Source organism: Gigantopelta aegis, chromosome 8 (genome assembly GCF_016097555.1).
Source record: "Gigantopelta aegis isolate Gae_Host chromosome 8, Gae_host_genome, whole genome shotgun sequence".
In the NCBI taxonomy this organism is placed as follows: domain Eukaryota; kingdom Metazoa; phylum Mollusca; class Gastropoda; order Neomphalida; family Peltospiridae; genus Gigantopelta; species Gigantopelta aegis.
Window position 1 is genome coordinate 81341169 of NC_054706.1, and position 21195 is coordinate 81362363.

The 21195-nt window shown below is 37.4% G+C and overlaps 1 protein-coding gene across 3 annotated transcripts in view; it reads left to right on the top strand.

Moving 5' to 3' along the window:
- Positions 1-21195, top strand: part of LOC121378724 — a 155127-nt gene that overhangs the window by 8366 nt on the left and 125566 nt on the right. For all 3 annotated transcript variants that reach the window (XR_005958755.1, XM_041507011.1, XM_041507012.1), the window contains exon 2: positions 10637-10975. Coding sequence is in view for 2 of the 3 variants with exons in the window: in XM_041507011.1 (XP_041362945.1) it covers positions 10637-10975 (339 nt within the window). In the remaining variant the exon portion in view is untranslated. The remainder of the gene's footprint in view (positions 1-10636; positions 10976-21195) is intronic.

A 21195-nucleotide genomic window follows, 5' to 3' on the forward strand; every position in this document is an offset into this window, starting at 1 on the left:
ACAACATATTTTGATGCATAAGCAAAGGAATTAAAACGGGACATATTTTTACATCACCAGGGATAGCTCACTCACATGCTGCAAACAAACAAATTTTAGATGTTGAAAAAGTTATTCACCGGCCTCAGTGGTGTCATGGTAGAGTCACTGGACATAAGACTCCCACCCAGAGCGAGCTCTAACGACTCGATGGGTAGGTGTAAGACCACTACACCCTCTTCTCTTTCTCTAACCACTAACCCAATGCGAGTTCTAACGACTCAGTGGGTAGGTGTAAGACCACTACACCCTCTTCTCTCTCTCTAACCACTAACCCAATGCGAGTTCTAACGACTCAGTGGGTAGGTGTAAGATCACTACACCCTCTTCTCTCTCTCTAACCACTAACCCAATGCGAGTTCTAACGACTCAGTGGGTAGGTGTAAGACCACTACAACCTCTTCTCTCTCTCTAACCACTAACCCAATGCGAGTTGTAACGACTCAGTGGGTAGGTGTAAGACCACTACACCCTCTTCTCTCTCTCTAACCACTAACCCAATGCGAGTTCTAACGACTCAGTGGGTAGGTGTAAGACCACTACAGCCTCTTCTCTCTCTCTAACCACTAACCCAATGCGAGTTGTAACGACTCATTGGGTAGGTGTAAGACCACTACACCCTCTTCTCTCTCTCTAACCACTAACCCAATGCGAGTTGTAACGACTCAATGGGTAGGTGTAAGACCACTACACCCTCTTCTCTCTCTCTAACCACTAACCCAATGCGAGTTGTAACGACTCAATGGGTAGGTGTAAGACCACTACACCCTCTTCTCCCTCTCTAACCACTAACCCAATGCGAGTTCTAACGACTCAATGGGTAGGTGTAAGACCACTACACCCTCTTCTCTCTCTCTAACCACTAACCCAATGCGAGTTCTAACGACTCAATGGGTAGGTGTAAGACCACTACACCCTCTTCTCTCTCTCTAACCCACAGTCATGGACAGACAGCCTAGACAGCTGAGAACAGCATGCTTGAATCTTAATTGAATATAGAACTTCCCCACCCACTATACCAGACTGAACTGCCCCACCCACTATGCCACACTGAACTGCCCCTCCCATTATACCAGACTGAACTGCCCCTCCCATTATACTAGAATGAACTGCCCCTCCCTCTATACCACACTGAACTGCCCCTCCCACTATGCCACACTGAACTGCCCCTCCCACTATGCCACACTGAACTGCCCCTCCCACTATACCAGACTGAACTGCCCCTAACATTATACCAGACTGAACTGCCCCTACCTCTATACCACACTGAACTGCCCCTCCCACTATACCAGACTGAACTGCCCCTCCCTCTATACCACACTGAACTGCCCCTCCCACTATGCCACACTGAACTGCCCCTCCCACTATACCACACTGAACTGCCCCTCCCACTATACCAGACTGAACTGCCCCTCCCATTATACCACACTGAACTTCCCCTCCCTCTATACCACACTGAACTGCCCCACCCACTATGCCACTCTGAACTGCCCCTCCCACTATACCACACTGAACTGCCCCTCCCATTATACCAGACTGAACTGCCCCTCCCTCTATACCACACTGAACTGCCCCTCCCACTATACCACACTGAGCTGCCCCTCCCACTATACCACACTGAACTGCGCCTCCCACTATACCACACTGAACTGCCCCTCCCACTATGCCACACGGAACTGCCCCTCCCTCTATGCCACACTGAACTGCCCCACCCACTATGCCACACCGAACTGCCCCACCCACTGTGCCACACTGAACTGCCCCACCCACTGTGCCACACTGAACTGCCCCACCCACTCTGCCACACCGAACTGCCCCTCCCACTATGCCACACCGAACTCCCCCTCCCACTATGCCACACCGAACTCCCCCTCCCACTATGCCACACTGACCCTTCCTCTGAGAAACCATTAATCTCATTACAGGTACTATGTGAGTTTAGGTAACATGTGTTTTGTGGGTGTATGTATAAAACCATTGTATTGAATTTTTCATTGCTGGTTATAAATAAATGTACATGTATAGCCAAGTGATTATGGTATATAGTCACTGTTTTATGTCGATTTTCTACAAGAGCAGGATAAATTGAATAATGTTATACTTCAGTAATATAGGACAGTGTAATACAGTATAGAACAGGTAACTAAACAGGTCAGTGTGTGTTAGTTGTGGAAATCAGGATGTTATCTATTGTAAAACAATGTACAACACTGGAGTTGATCTAAACTAGATTGATGGTCTGTGACAGATAGACAAAATGTTCTTTAAAAAAGTGTACCTTAGTTAGGAAGAGTGTACATTAGTTATAAAGAGGGAGAAAAAAGTAAACTAGTTTTAAAATAAAATAAATGTACAAATTTTATACATGCTGTACATATTTATATGTAAAACATTTTTAATGTACTTATGCATAGGCCTTTGAAGTGGAGAAAGTCGGGGTATACTTTCCTCTCAAACTCTTATACCTGGACAGAGTTGAGTTTTAATGACTCAATAGGTAGGTGTAAGGCCACAACACTCAACTTCTCTCTCACAAACCACTAACCCACTTTCCTCGACAGACATCCCAGATAGTTGGTGTGTGTGCCCAGGATAGCGTGCTTTAGCATATAGGTATTACTTCTCTGGTAAAGGCAGTGTTATAGGTGAAAAAATTAAAAAAAAATTAATTGCATGTTTTTAATTATAATTACATGTATTATTTTAAAAATTATTATTATTATTATTTTGTTTACAATTATTTTTTTAACATGCATTAAGACAAACATCTATGGATGCAGTTGTCAACGACATCGAATAAGTATAAGTTTATAGTAGGTGAGACATGAATAAGTACAAGTTTATGGTAGGTGAGACACAAGTTTATGGTAGGCGAGACATGAATAAGTACAAGTTTATGGTATGTGAGACATGAATAAGTACAAGTTTGTGGTAGGTGAGACATGAATAAGTACAAGTTTATGGTATGTGAGACATGAATAAGTACAAGTTTATGGTAGATGAGGCATGAATAAGTACAAGTTTATGATAGGTGAGACACAAGTTTATGGTAGGTGAGACATGAATAAGTACAAGTTTATGGTAGGTGAGACATGAATAAGTACAAGTTTATGGTAGGTGAGACACAAGTTTATGGTAGGTGAGACATGAATAAGTACAAGTTTATGGTAGGTGAGACATGAATAAGTACAAGTTTATGGTAGGTGAGACACAAGTTTATGGTAGGTGAGACATGAATAAGTACAAGTTTATGGTATGTGAGACATGAATAAGTACAAGTTTATGGTAGGTGAGACATGAATAAGTACAAGTTTATGGTAGGTGAGACATGAATAAGTACAAGTTTATGATAGGTGAGACATGCATAAGTATAAGTTTATAGTAGGTGAGACATGAACAAGTATAAGTTTATGGCACATGAGACATGAATAAGTACAAGTATATGATAGGTGAGGCATGAATAAGTATAAGTGTATAGTAGGTGAGACATGAACAAGTATACGTTTATGGCACATGAGACATGAATAAGTTTAAGTTTATGGTAGGTGAGACATGAATAAGTATAAGTTTATGGTACATGAGACATGAATAAGTATAGGTTTATGGTAGGTGAGACATGAATAAGTACAAGTTTATGATAGGTGAGACATGAATAAGTACAAGTTTATGATAGGTGAGACATGAATAAGTGTAAGTTTATAGTAGGTGAGACATGAACAAGTATAAGTTTATGGCACGTGAGACATGGATAAGTTTAAGTTTATGGTACATGAGACATACATGAATAAGTTTAAGTTTATGGTACATGAGACATACATGAATAAGTTTAAGTTTATGGTACATGAGACATGAATAAGTTTAAGTTTATGGTACATGAGACATGAATAAGTTTAAGTTTATGGCACATGAGACATGAATAAGTATATGTTTATGGCACATGAGACATGAATAAGTTTAAGTTCATGGCACGTGAGACATGAATAAGTTTAAGTTTATGGTATATGAGACATGAATAAGTTTAAGTTTATGGTACGTGAGACATGAATAAGTTTAAGTTTATGGCACATGAGACATGAATAAGTATAAGTTTATGGTAGGTGAGACATGAACAAGTATAAGTTTATGGCACATGAGACATGAATAAGTTTAAGTTTATGGTAGGTGAGACATGAATAAGTATAAGTTTATGGTACATGAGACATGAATAAGTTTAAGGTTATGGTACATGAGACATGAATAAGTTTAAGTTTATGGCATATGAGACATGAATAAGTATAAGTTTATAGCACATGAGACATGAACAAGTATAAGTTTATGGTAGGTGAGACATGAATAAGTACAAGTTTATGATAGGTGAGGCATGAATAAGTATAAGTTTATAGTAGGTGAGACATGAACAAGTATAAGTTTATGGCACATGAGACATGAATAAGTTTAAGTTTATGGTAGGTGAGACATGAATAAGTATAAGTTTATGGCACATGAGACATGAATAAGTTTAAGTTTATGGTAGGTGAGACATGAATAAGTACAAGTTTATGATAGGTGAGACATGAATAAGTATAAGTTTATAGTAGGTGAGACATGAACAAGTATAAGTTTATGGCACTTGAGACATGAATAAGTTTAAGTTTATGGTAGGTGAGACATGAATAAGTTTAAGTGTATGGCACATGCGACATGAATAAGTATAAGTTTATGGTAGGTGAGACATGAACAAGTATAAGTTTATGGCACATGAGACATGAATAAGTATAAGTTTATGGTAGGTGAGACATGAATAAGTATAAGTTTATGGCACATGAGGCATGAATAAGTATAAGTTTATGGCACATGAGACATGAATAAGTATAAGTTTATGGCACTTGAGACATGAATAAGTATAAGTTTATTGCACATGAGACATGAATAAGTATAAGTTTATGGTAGGTGAGACATGAATAAGTATAAGTTTATGGTAGGTGAGACATGTATAAGTTTATGGCACATGAGACATGAATAAGTATAAGTTTATGGTAGGTGAGACATGAATAAGTATAAGTTTATGGTAGGTGAGATGGATTGACAAAAGTTTGTTTTTGTTTGACAACATCACGAGAGCAGATTGACTTATTCATCTTCGGTTATTGGATGTCAAACATTTGGTAATTCTGACACACAGTCTTAGATCGGAAACCCGCTACATGTTTCCTTTAGAAGCAAGGAATAGTACATACCACAGCCTTTGATATACCAGTTGTGGTGCAATGGCCGGAATGAGAAATAGCTCAATGGGCCCACTGATGGGATGGATTGACAAAGAAACAAAGCATGTCTGGCATCAGTCTGTATTGTATTGTGTTTCTTAGTTTGGAACTGACATCAGTCTGTATTGCATTGTGTTTCTTAGTTTGGAACTGACATCAGTCTGTATTGTATTGTGTTTCTTAGTTTGGAACTGACATCAGTCTGTGTTGTATTGTGTTTCTTAGTTTGGAACTGACATCAGTCTGTGTTGTATTGTGTTTCTTAGTTTGGAACTGACATCAGTCTGTGTTGTATTGTGTTTCTTAGTTTGGAACTGACATCAGTCTGTATTGTATTGTTTATTAGTTTGGAACCGACATCAGTCTGTATTGTATTGTGTTTCTTAGTTTGGAACCGACATCAGTCTGTATTGTATTGTGTTTCTTAGTTTGGAACCGACATCAGTCTGTATTGTATTGTGTTTCTTAGTTTGGAACCGACATCAGTCTGTATTGTATTGTGTTTCTTAGTTTGAAACTGACATCAATCTGTATTGTATTGACATTGATTTGTCTTCACAAAAACGTCCACGACTTCACAATGTTGAGCCACACTGCTGTATTGTGTCGTTGATTCTTCTAATGTCACTTTTTGTGCAGCTGTCAAATGAAGGTTGAATTATGTGTCATATAAATTCCACATCTCATTTCGACATAAAAAATGCATTACATGCACAAAATATATCTGGCTAGCATTTAAAATGCTGAATAGGTGCAACAGAATTTAAATAGCACATTTATGAGGCTATTTTTAGTGTTTGTGTGCTAATACGGTTGTAACTTTTCCTGTTCCAGCTATTTGTTTTGGTGGAATATAACTTCCAGATACAAGTAGGGACGTGCAGTATTAACGGTATACCAATATATACTCGTGGAAGAAAGTTCCTGTGCAAAAAATAATTGCTTATAGAATATTTCTTTTACATTCATCGAAGTATGAACAAAAAAATCATACACAAACTGAATCCATTGAGCCATTCTCACATAAGTTTGCAGATGATTTTTTTTGTTCATACCCAGATGAACGTAGAAGAAATAACAGACAATACTTATAATTAAATCATACTTGCTAAAAATAACACTAAAACTTCATACTTTATTTTGAATTATTTTTGGTCCATAAACAATAACACTTGGTAAGATAACTTGCCCATATAAAATGATGTCATCAGATATGACGTTCCCTGACAACGTAATTGAACAAACTCCTGTTGCTACGTTTCGACCAATGGGATGATGTTATATTGTAATGAATGTAACAGAAAGTTAATTATAATTTACTTGAAATCTGGTTGTAAACATTTCAGTAAATGAACGTGTAACCTTCGATATTCCAGCAGTGTCCTGTCAACTGCACGAGCTATTCATGCTTTATGATCAGAAGTTGCATTACTAGCATTCTGTTTGACGTTATTTTGTTATCACTGGACTCTTAAAACCATTGTATGGATTATCAGAACTCAGAAAAATACTTTTGTTGGTATCTGATTGTCGTCAGTTTGATGCCACGCCTCTAAGAAAATGAACTTCTTCGAACGATGGGTATGTTTGAGATTAGAATGGAACAAGCATTGTTGCTAGTCATTTTGGTGTTCATTTGGTGTTCATCAGATAACTATGCAGTGTTTGCGGTGATGTTCTCGACAGTTTAGGGATACTAGGGATCTTCCATGTTTAGGGAGTCAACACGTGAAGTCATGTTAACAAATTGTCAATACCAAGCGGTACTTATATGGAATCATTTGGAAATGACAAGTTTAACATTCCAGTGCATCCCAGAGTTAAGGCCAATCACTGGAAGAACTGTACACAACCGATTAGATGATCACAAAGTATGACCATGACTGTTCGTCAATACGTTGTTCTGTTATATCGTCACTGACGGCGCACCAAGCATTGTGTAAACAGTACTTCAGGTTCAGAAGGCAGGAGAGGATCACTATACTTTTAACAGATAAATAGTACATCTTTGTAATACACAATATTTTAAAATTTTATAAATATAACTCACTCAAATTTTAATGATGCACAGGAACATTTTTTGTATATATTGTATTATGATTCAGACGATATACATATTTTACAAAAAGTTTATAAAGCCCAGAAACAAATTTGGTAGTGTCAGGATTGTGGCCCTGATCTGACTACCTACTGTACAGTCATGTTGTAGGCTGTATACCGTACAGTCATGTTGTAGGCTGTATACCGTACAGTCCTGTTGTAGGCTGTATACCGTACAGTCCTGTTGTAGGCTGTATACCGTACAGTCATGTTGTAGGCTGTATACCGTACAGTCATGTTGTAGGCTGTATACCGTACAGTCCTGTTGTAGGCTGTATACCGTACAGTCATGTTGTAGGCTGTATACCGTACAGTCATGTTGTAGGCTGTATACATGTATAGATAGTACATTACACTAGTTAGTAATGATGCCGCTGTCAATAAATGTTAAACAATTATGGCACTGTGATGAGACTGACAAGTTGACTTACAAATTTTCACTCATTAAGAATGTTGTAAAGCTGACTGTTTGAATTGTTAATCCTCCATCATTAACCTGCATGATTATTCTTTAACCGTTCTTACATTCAGAGTAAAACTGATTTATCTCGCCTTCATGTAAAATTCTTTAATCTCATTGGTTGTTTGCCATTGGACAAATCCTTTATACCCCTGTGGGTGGAGCCAAATTCTTTTATACCCCGTCTGTAATTTCCAACAGTTTCCAGCCACCCCAGTTAATGCTAAAGCAATAATTAGATTATTAATAAATAAAGTTTTTTATTTTTTATTAATATCTGTTTCAGACAATTCTCGGGGTATATGGCTTTTTATGTACCCTCTGTGTGATCTTTTACCCCCTCGCCTTCGGCTCGTGGTAAAAGAACACACAGAGGGTACATAAAAAGCCATATACCCCTCATGATGCTTCTACAACGTATAATATCCTCCATCATTAACCTGCATGATTATTCTTTAACTGTTCTTACATTCACAGAGTAAAACTGATATATCCTCCATCATTAACCTGAATTATTATTATTTAACCGTTCTTACATTCACAGAGTAAAACTGATATATCCTCCATCATTAACCTGAATGATTATTCTGTAACCGTTCTTACATTGACAGAGTAAAACTGATATATCCTCCATCATTAACCTGAATTATTATTATTTAACCGTTCTTACATTCACAGAGTAAAACTGATATATCCTCCATCATTAACCTGAATGATTATTATTTAACTGTTCTTACATTCAGAGTAAAACTGATATATCCTCCATCATTAACCTGCATGATTATTCTGTAACCGTTCTTACATTGACAGAGTAAAACTGATATATCCTCCATCATTAACCTGCATGATTATTCTGTAACCGTTCTTACATTCACAGAGTAAAACTGATATATCCTCCATCATTAACCTGAATGATTATTCTGTAACCGTTCTTACATTGACAGAGTAAAACTGATATATCCTCCATCATTAACCTGAATTATTATTATTTAACTGTTCTTACATTCACAGAGTAAAACTGATATATCCTCCATCATTAACCTGCATGATTATTCTTTAATACGACAGCTGTGTTGGTGTGGTAATAACCACATACCAGTATATGATGATTGTTTACCACTTATTACACACAAGTGTAAGATATTACTCATGTCATAACAATAACTCAATATCTAACTAGTGTAATATTGTCATGCGCAGACTGGTGAGGTTTTTTAAATTTGAATGATGTCAGTATTAGAATGTCTCTTTTCATCTCCCTGAAATAAACTAAACTGGGTGCATGACGCATCCTATTTCAGAATGCTAGAAAACATTAAGTACAAAATTGCTGTTGAAAAATGTTGTTCAGAGCTTACATAACTAGTGTAATTTAAAAGTGTACCATTACAAAATATGGCCATGAATATTGATTTTGCGGCAAGTGTCTGTAGTTGACCTGTTACTCTTTTCCACGCCCATGTACAAAATATTAGTGTCACATCTAGTCAATCTCATTCACTCAGCTTAATCTTGGTTGGTCCAATCAACAATGAGTTATTATTGTGAATTTCAACACCTCATTAATTGACACTTAATGCAAGCTTTGTGCCAAAATCTAAACTCGTTATTTAAGTTTAGGTATCATGTAGATCACTTGCTGATTTAATTTGTAGAACAATAATGTGTAGTAGGTCTCAACATCGGCTTACTTTTCCTTTTGCTCGTCAGATACCCAAACTGTTCACTTGTTTTGTAAAAATGGTATGATAGGCAAGCTGGGTTTGTATTCTGTATATGTATGATCATTGTTTACTATAACTCTGTGATAATAAGCACATCTATGATTGGTTTAATTACAGCTGTGTTGATGTGATAATAAGCACATCTGTGATTGGTTTAATTACAGCTGTGTTGATGTGATAATAAGCACATCTGTGATTGGTTTAATTACAGCTGTGTTGATGTGATAATAAGCACATCTGTGATTGGTTTAATTACAGCTGTGTTAATGTGATAATAAGCACATTTGTGATTGTTTCTAATTACAGCTGTGTTGATGTGGCGGGGTGATGCGGAGATGGGCGTGGTTGACCGGTTGCCGTTGCGGGACGTTAGGAGGTGGTCGTCGACACCAATGTAACAGTAACAGTAACACAGCAGTCCGGGCTGTGCTAGTTGAACGTCACCACAGGTGATGAGCAGTCTCCCGATGTCACCTGACATTGTGACAATTCGTCCACATCTGTGATTGGTTTAAGCTCCTACAGCAGACGTCAACCTGATGTGGGCAGGACAATAATGCACATCTGTGAGGTAGGGTGATGTAATGACGCTGTGTTGATGTGACAATAAGCACACGTTGATTCTTTTAATTACAGCTGTGTTGATGTGACAATAAGCACATCTGTGATTCTTTAATTACAGCTGTGGTGATGTGATAATAAGCACATCTGTCTTTAATTACATTTTGAGTGATAATCAGCACATCTGTGATTGGATGTACAGCTGTGTTGATGTGATAATAAGCACATCGTGATTGGTTTAATTACAGCTGTGTTGATGTGATAATAAGCACATCTGTGATTGGTTTAATTACAGCTGTGTTGATGTGATAATAAGCACATATATGTTTGGTCTTAATTACAGCTGATACTTGATAATGTTATTAATTCATTCATGTCATAATAAGCTCACTGTACTGTACATGTGATAATAAGCACATCTGATTGTTATTCAGCACATTTGTGATTGGTTTAATTACAGCTTTAATGTGATACTGGTCACAGTTTGTGATTGTTTCTTATTACAGCTGTGTTGATGTGGCGGGGTGATGCGGAGATGGGCGTGGTTGACCGGGTGCCGTCTGCGGGACGTGAGGAGGTGGTCGTCGACACCAACGCTAACAGTAACAGTAACAGCAGCAGTCCGGGCTCCCCGCCCCCGGTGCTAGTGCGAACGTCACCACAGGTGATGAGCAAGTCTCCCGATAGAAACTCACCTCCCGACATTGTGAGGATTTCGTCCACCTCCTCGCTGATCACCTCTCCTCCTAGCATATCGAGCTCCTCGCCACCCCCAGCAGACGTCAACCTGGGATGTGGGCAGGACGTGAAATACATGCACGCCACAGGGAATGAGTCACCGCAAGGTAGGGTGATGTTATTGACGGTTGTTTTGTTAAACACGTTGATTCTTCTTTCTGCATGTCTTTGGTGATGTCAAAAACTCCCAAACTCTCTAAAAGTCTTTGGTAATGTCAAACAATCCCAAAGTCTCTAAGAATTTTTAGTGATGTCAAAAGCTCCCAAATAGATGTACACTGTTACTGATACTTCGTTATTCATTCATATCACTGGTCTCACTGTACTGATACTTTGTTATTCATTCATATCACTGGTCTCACTGCACTGATACTTTGTTATTAAATTCATTCATATCACTGGTCTCACTGTACTGATACTTTGTTATTCATTCATATCACTGGTCTCAGTGCACTGATACTTTGTTATTCATTCATATCACTGGTCTCACTGTACTGATACTTCGTTATTCATTCATATCACCCCTGCGCGTGCTGTAACCTCACCGTGGTGCAGGGGTGTAACATTTTCTTTGAGAATGGCCAATACAGCACAAAATTGAAGTTTTGAGTAAAATTCAGTATCCGTAAAATTCTGTGATATTTGTGTTTTTGCACAGTTCTTTACACTGTTTTTGTTTAAGTCTTGAATTTTTATATTTGTTGATCATCACTTTATTTATTTCATTACCATAGTTTGACACCCAATAGCCTGATGTATTTTTCGTTGGGGTGTCGTTCATATCACTGGTCTCACTGCACTGATCATTCATTCATATCACTGGTCTCACTTACTGATACTTACTTTGTTATTCATTCATATCACTGGTCTCACTGTACTGATACTTTGTTATTCATTCATATCACTGGTCTCACTGTACTGATACTTTGTTATTCATTCATATCACTGGTCTCACTGTACTGATACTTTGTTATTCATATCACTGGTCTCACTGTACTGATACTTTGTTATTCATTCATATCACTGGTGTCACTGCACTGATACTTTGTTATTCATTCATATCACTAGTCTCACTGTACTGATACTTTGTTATTCATTCATATCACTGGTCTCACTGTACTGATACTTTGTTATTCATTCATATCACTGGTCTCACTGCACTGATACTTTGTTATTCATTCATATCACTAGTCTCACTGTACTGATACTTTGTTATTCATTCATATCACTGGTGTCACTGTACTGATACTTTGTTATTCATTCATATCACTGGTCTCACTGTACTGATACTTTGTTATTCATTCATATCACTAGTCTCACTGTACTGATACTTTGTTATTCATTCATATCACTGGTGTCACTGTACTGATACTTTGTTATTCATTCATATCACTGGTCTCACTGCACTGATACTTTGTTATTCATTCATATCACTGGTCTCACTGCACTGATACTTTGTTATTCATATTACTGGTCTCACTGTACTGATACTTTGTTATTAATTCATATCACTGGGTTCACTGCACTGATACTTTGTTATTCATATTACTGGTCTCACTGTACTGATACTTTGTTATTCATTCATATCACTGGTCTCACTGTACTGATACTTTGTTATTAATTCATATTACTGGTCTCACTGTACTGATACTTCGTTATTCATTCATATCACTGGTCTCACTGTACTGATACTTTGTTATTCATTCATATCACTGATCTCACTGTACTGATACTTCGTTATTCATATTACTGGTCTTACTGTACTGATACTTTGTTATTAATTCATATTACTGGTCTCACTGTACTGATACTTCGTTATTCATTCATATAACTGGTCTCACTGTACTGATACTTTGTTATTAATTCATATTACTGGTCTCACTGTACTGATACTTTGTTATTAATTCATATCACTGGTCTCACTGTACTGATACTTTGTTATTCATTCATATCACTGGTCTCACTGTACTGATACTTTGTTATTAATTCATATTACTGGTCTCACTGTACTGATACTTCATTATTCATTCATATCACTGATCTCACTGTACTGATACTTCGTTATTCATTTTACTGGTCTCACTGTACTGATACTTCGTTATTCATTCATATCACTGGTCTCACTGTACTGATACTTTGTTATTCGTAGCACTGGTCTCACTGTACTGATACTTTGTTATTCATTCATATCACTGGTCTCACTGTACTGATACTTTGTTATTCATTCATATCACTAGTCTCACTGTACTGATACTTTGTTATTCATATTACCGGTCTCACTGTACTGATACTTTGTTATTCATTCATATCACTGGTCTCACTGTACTGATACTTCATTATTCATTCATATCACTGGTCTCACTGTACTGATACTTTGTTATTCATTCATATCACTAGTCTCACTGTACTGATACTTTGTTATTCATATTACTGGTCTCACTGTACTGATACTTTGTTATTCATATCACCGGTCTCACTGTACTGATACTTTGTTATTCATTCATATCACTGGTCTCACTGTACTGATACTTCGTTATTCATTCATATCACTGGTCTCACTGCACTGATACTTTGTTATTCATTCATATCACTGGTCTCACTGCACTGATACTTTGTTAGTCATTCATATCACTGGTCTCACTGCACTGATACTTTGTTATTCATTCATATCACTGGTCTCACTGTACTGATACTTTGTTATTCATTCATATCACTGGTCTCACTGCACTGATACTTTGTTATCCATTCATTTCACTGGTCTCACTGTACTGATACTTTGTTATTCATTCATATCACTGGTCTCACTGTACTGATACTTTGTGTTATTCATTCATATGACTGATCTCACTTGTGTATCACTGTGAAAATGGAACCATGAACCACTCTGTAAATAGAAGTGTACTTGTGTTTCACTTGACCCATCTGTGTCAGCCATCATGACAATTTAGATATTTGCTTTTTATGAAACTTGAGAAAAGTCCTTAATGGATTTCAGATAGTATCATGCAGAAGAGTTTTGTGAACCTTGAGTCAAGGAACAAATCTGACATTTGGTTTGACAAATTGTTTAACGTGTCCATATACCACAGGGTTTCGAACATGCCTATCCCGAGTCCGGCCTCCGATAGGATCGGAGGTCTGATTCGGGACGACAAGTTACTGCAGACATTTCACTTGTTACAGAGCACTGCTCATTTTCCTGAGGATTATTTCTGTATACAAGGATGATGATACCTTTCCAGCTGGAGTGAAGGGTGGGGGGAGTGAATGGAGGTGTTTGGGGGGAGTGAGTGGAGGTGTTTTGGGGGAGTGAGTGGCGGTGTTTGGGGGGAGTGAGTAAGGGTGTTTGGGGGGAGTGAGTGGAAGTGTTTGGGGGGAGTGAGTGGAGGTTTTTTGGGGAAGTGGGTGGTGGTGTTTGGGGTGAGTGGGTGGAGGTGTTTGGGGTGAGTGAGTGAAGGGTGGGGTGAGTGAGTGGAGGTGTTCGGGGGGAGTGAGTGGAGGTGTTCAGGGGGAGTGGGTGGAGGTGTTCGGGGGGGGGTGAGTGGCGGTGTTTGGGGGGAATGAGTGAAGGGTGGAGGATGAGTAAAGGGTGGGGGAGTGAGTGGAGGTTTGGGGGAAGTGTGTGGAGGTGTTTGGGGGGAATGAGTGAAGGGTGGGGGGAATGAGTGAAGGGTGGGGGGAGTGAGTGGAGGTTTTTGGGGGGAGTGAGTGGAGGTGTTTGGGAGAGATTTTTTTTTTCCTACTGGGTTAATTACTCCAGAGGGTGGGACGTGGTAAAAGTGCTTGCTTGGTGTGCAGCCTCTCTACGATCAATATTCATTGGTAGGCGCATTGGGCTATTTCTTGTTCAGTAGGTGTGGCCTATTTATAAAACACCCCTTATTCAGTAGGTGTGGCCTGTTTATAAAACACCCCTTATTCAGTAGTTGTGGCCTGTTTATAAAACACCCCTTATTCAGTAGGTGTGGCCTATTTATAAAACACCCCTTATTCAGTAGGTGTGGCCTGTTTATAAAACACCCCTTATTCAGTAGTTGTGGCCTGTTTATAAAACACCCCTTATTCAGTAGGTGTGGCCTATTTATAAAACACCCCTTATTCAGTAGGTGTGGCATGTTTATAAAACACCCCTTATTCAGTAGGTGTGGCCTATTTATAAAACACTCCTTATTCAGTAGGCGTGGCCTATTTATAGAACACCCTTATTCAATAGGTGTGGCCTATTTATTTTATAAAACACCCCTTATTCAGTAGGTGTGGCCTATACATCCCTTATTTAGTAGGTGTGGCCTATTTATAAAACATCCCTTACAGTTGTTCAGTAGGTGTGGCCTATGTAGTGCAGCAGGTTTCTTCTCTAACTTTCTAGATCATGTGGTGTGATAACCATGTTTCTGTATAAACTTTTCTTTCCTTCCTTCCACTCCAAATTACATTAAAAGAAATTGTAACTTTATCTCTGATTTTATCCATCTGATTTCCATATTTATAAGTTAATATTTCCTGCACTTTAGTTAATGGCGTTGTTCCAGTACTTAGTATCCATGCATCATTTATTACGAGTCTCAGCTTCCACCACTACAAATGTAGGTTTTATTCCTTCAATGGATAATGTGTGGCCTCCCCCAGGACTCCCCGTTATATTGACCAGTAGCTCGACTCCAAGGCCAACATTAAATGTCTTCTCCTTGGTGAATTGTAACTCATAAAACTTACAAATATAGAACAATATTGTAGCACACAGTCAGATAATACGATTATAGGTAGGTCTGGAACAAGCACAGGGGAAAATGACCTTGAAGAAAAAATGCTAAAAACTACTGCATCTTGAAAAGTAGGTGGGGGGAGGGGTATTGTGTACACTTTCTTAATGGATCATGGTTGGAAATGTTTTGTTGGCAGAGAAATTTGGAATTTGACAAAAATATAAAGATTTTTCATCTCTGACCCACCTGTACACAGAGAGACCTGGGATTTTATTATTACAGTAGAATTAGGCGATGATAAGTATTGATAACACTGGCTGTGACCTGTACACCGGGAGACCTGGGACTTATTATTACAGTAGAATTAGGCGATGATAAGTATTCCTAACACTGGCTGTGACCTGTACACCGGGAGACGTGGGACTTATTATTACAGTAGAATTAGGCGATGATAAGTATTGATAACACTGGCTGTGACCTGTACACAGAGAGACCTGGGACTTATTATTACAGTAGAATTAGGCGATGATAAGTATTTATAACACTGGCTGTGACCTGTACACAGAGAGACCTGGGACTTATTATTACAGTAGAATTAGGTGATGATAAGTATTGATAACACTGGCTGTGACCTCTAGACCGGGAGACCTGAGACTTATTATTACAGTAGAATTAGGTGATGATAAGTATTCATAACACTGGCTGTGACCTGTACACAGAGAGACCTGGGACTTATTATTACAGTAGAATTAGGCGATGATAAGTATTGATAACACTGGCTGTGACCTGTACACAGAGAGACCTGGGACTTATTATTACAGTAGAATTAGGTGATGATAAGTATTGATAACACTGGCTGTGACCTCTAGACCGGGAGACCTGAGACTTATTATTACAGTAGAATTAGGTGATGATAAGTATTCATAACACTGGCTGTGACCTGTACACAGAGAGACCTGGGACTTATTATTACAGTAGAATTAGGCGATGATAAGTATTCATAACACTGGCTGTGACCTGTACACAGTGAGACTTAAGACTTATTATTACAGTAGAATTAGGAGATGATAAGTATTCATAACACTGGCTGTGACCTGTACACAGAGAGACTTAAGACTTATTATTACAGTAGAATTAGGAGATGATAAGTATTCATAACACTGGCTGTGACCTGTACACAGAGAGACCTGGGATTTTATTATTACAGTAGAATTAGGCAATTATAAGTATTCATAACACTGGCTGTGACCTGTACACCGGAAGACCTGGGACTTATTATTACAGTAGAATTAGGTGATGATAAGTATTCATAACACTGGCTGTGACCTCTAGACCGGGAGACCTGAGACTTATTATTACAGTAGAATTAGGCGATGATAAGTATTCATAACACTGGCTGTGACCTGTACACCGGGAGACCCGAGACTTATTATTACAGTAGAATTAGGCGATGATAAGTATTCATAACACTGGCTGTGACCTGTACACAGAGAGACCTGGGATTTTATTATTACAGTAGAATTAGGGGATGATAAGTATTCATAACACTGGCTGTGACCTGTACACAGAGAGACCTGGGATTTTATTATTACAGTAGAATTAGGGGATGATAAGTATTCATAACACTGGCTGTGACCTGTACACCGGGAGACCCGAGACTTATTATTACAGTAGAATTAGGCGATGATAAGTATTCATAACACTGGCTGTGACCTCTAGACCGGAAGACCTGGGACTTACTATTACAGTAGAATTAGGCGATGATAAGTATTCATAACACTGGCTGTGACTCACCTGTACACAGGAAGACCTGAGACTTATTATTACAGTAGAATTAGGCGATGGTAAGTATTCATAACACTGGCTGTGACCCACCTGTACACCGGAAGACCTGAGACTTATTATTACAGTAGAATTAGGTGATGATAAGTATTCATAACACTGGCTGTGACCTGTACACAGAGAGACCTGGGATTTTATTATTACAGTAGAATTAGGCGATGATAAGTATTCATAATACTGGCTGTGACCTGTACACCGGAAAGACCTGAGACTTATTATTACAGTAGAATTAGGCGATGATAAGTATTCGTGTGTAGCTGTAATTCCAACTGATTCCTGACATTAATACACTGTGTAGCTGTAATTCCAACTGATTCCTGACATTAATACGGTGTGTAGCCATAATTGCAACTGATTCCTGACATTAATACACTGTGTAGCCGTAATTCCAACTGATTCCTGACATTAATACGGTGTGTAGCCGTAATTCCAACTGATTCCTGACATGAATACGGTGTGTAGCCGTAATTCCAACTGATTCCCGACATTAATACACTGTGTAGCCGTAATTCCAACTGATTCCCGGCATTAATACACTGTGTAGCCGTAATTCCAACTGATTCCTGACATTAATACACTGTGTAGCTGTAATTCCAACTGATTCCTGACATTAATACGGTGTGTAGCCATAATTGAAACTGATTCCTGACATTAATACACTGTGTAGCCGTAATTCCAACTGATTCCCGACATTAATACACTGTGTAGCCGTAATTCCAACTGATTCCCGGCATTAATACACTGTGTAGCCATAATTCCAACCGATTCCCGGCATTAATACAGTGTGTAGCTGTAATTCCAACTGATATTAATAAGTAGTCAAACTTTGTTTTTCTCAAAAATGTGCAAGTACCCGGTATGTTTATTTTTACTGTAAGGTTTAGGGCTAATTTACAAAGTCTGTTGTTGACTTACTCATGTAACTACAGATATTTAAAATGATTAAACACCAGGTTGACTTACTCATGTAACTACAGATATTTAAAATGATTAACACCGGGTTGACTTACTCGTGTAACTACAGATATTTAAAATGATTAACACCGGGTTGACTTACTCGTGTAACTACAGATATTTAAAATGATTAAACACCGGGTTGACTTACTCGTGTAACTACAGATATTTAAAATGATTAACACCGGGTTGACTTACTCATGTAACTACAGATATTTAAAATGATTAACACCGGGTTGACTTACTCATGTAACTACAGATATTTAAAATGATTAACACCGGATTGACTTACTCATGTAACTACAGATATTTAAAATGATTAACACCAGGTTGACTTACTCATGTAACTACAGATATTTAAAATGATTAACACCGGGTTGACTTACTCATGTAACTACAGATATTTAAAATGATTAACACCGGGTTGACTTACTCATGTAACTACAGATATTTAAAATGATTAACACCAGGTTGACTTACACTCATGTAACTACAGATATTTAAAATGATTAACACCAGGTTGACTTACTCATGTAACTACAGATATTTAAAATGATTAACACCAGGTTGACTTACTCATGTAACTACAGATATTTAAAATGATTAAATACCAGGTTGACTTACTCATGTAACTACAGATATTTAAAATGATTAACACCAGGATGACTTACACTCGTGTAACTACAGATATTTAAAATGATTAACACCAGGTTGACTTACTCATGTAACTACAGATATTTATAATGATTAACACCAGGTTGACTTACACTCGTGTAACTACAGATATTTAAAATGATTAACACCGGGTTGACTTACTCATGTAACTACAGATATTTAAAATGATTAACACCAGGTTGACTTACACTAGTGTAACTACAGATATTTAAAATGATTAACACCAGGTTGACTTACTCATGTAACTACAGATATTTAAAATGATTAACACCAGGTTGACTTACTCATGTAACTACAGATATTTAAAATGATTAAACACCAGGTTGACTTACTCATGTAACTACAGATATTTAAAATGATTAAATACCAGGTTGACTTACTCATGTAACTACAGATATTTAAAATGATTAAACACCGGGTTGACTTACTCGTGTAACTACAGATATTTAAAATGATTAACACCGGGTTGACTTACTCATGTAACTACAGATATTTAAAATGATTAACACCGGGTTGACTTACTCATGTAACTACAGATATTTAAAATGATTAACACCAGGATGACTTACACTCGTGTAACTACAGACATTTAAAATGATTAACACCAGGTTGACTTACACTTGTAACTACAGATATTTAAAATGATTAACACCAGGTTGACTTACACTCGTGTAACTACAGATATTTAAAATGATTAAACACCGGGTTGACTTACTCATGTAACTACAGATATTTAAAATGATTAACACCAGGTTGACTTACTCATGTAACTACAGATATTTAAAATGATTAACACCGGGTTGACTTACTCATGTAACTACAGATATTTAAAATGATTAACACCGGGTTGACTTACTCATGTAACTACAGATATTTAAAATGATTAACACCAGGTTGACTTACTCATGTAACTACAGATATTTAAAATGATTAACACCAGGTTGACTTACACTGGTGTAACTACAGATATTTAAAATGATTAACACCAGGTTGACTTACTCATGTAACTACAGATATTTAAAATGATTAACACCAGGTTGACTTACACTGGTGTAACTACAGATATTTAAAATGATTAACACCAGGTTGACTTACACTAGTGTAACTACAGATATTTAAAATGATTAACACCAGGTTGACTTACACTGGTGTAACTACAGATATTTAAAATGATTAACACCGGGTTGACTTACTCATGTAACTACAGATATTTAAAATGATTAACACCAGGTTGACTTACTCATGTAACTACAGATATTTATAATGATTAACACCAGGTTGACTTACACTCGTGTAACTACAGATATTTAAAATGATTAACACCGGGTTGACTTACTCATGTAACTACAGATATTTAAAATGATTAACACCAGGTTGACTTACACTAGTGTAACTACAGATATTTAAAATGATTAACACCAGGTTGACTTACTCATGTAACTACAGATATTTAAAATGATTAAACACCAGGTTGACTTACTCATGTAACTACAGATATTTAAAATGATTAACACCGGGTTGACTTACTCATGTAACTACAGATATTTAAAATGATTAACACCAGGTTGACTTACTCATGTAACTACAGATATTTAAAATGATTAACACCGGGTTGACTTACTCATGTAACTACAGATATTTAAAATGATTAACACCGGGTTGACTTACACTCGTGTAACTACAGATATTTAAAATGATTAACACCAGGTTGACTTACACTCGTGTAACTACAGATATTTAAAATGATTAACACCAGGTTGACTTACACTTGTAACTACAGATATTTAAAATGATTAAACACCGGGTTGACTTACACTCGTGTAACTACAGATATTTAAAATGATTAACACCAGGTTGACTTACACTGGTGTAACTACAGATATTTAAACTGATTAAACAGCAGGTTGACTTACACTAGTGTAACTACAGATATTTAAAATGATTAACACCAGGTTGACTTACACTCGTGTAACTACAGATATTTAAAATGATTAAACACCAGGTTGACTTACACTCGTGTAACTACAGATATTTAAAATGATTAACACCAGGTTGACTTACACTCGTGTAACTACAGATATTTAAAATGATTAACACCAGGTTGACTTACAATCGTGTAACTACAGATATTTAAAATGATTAACACCAGG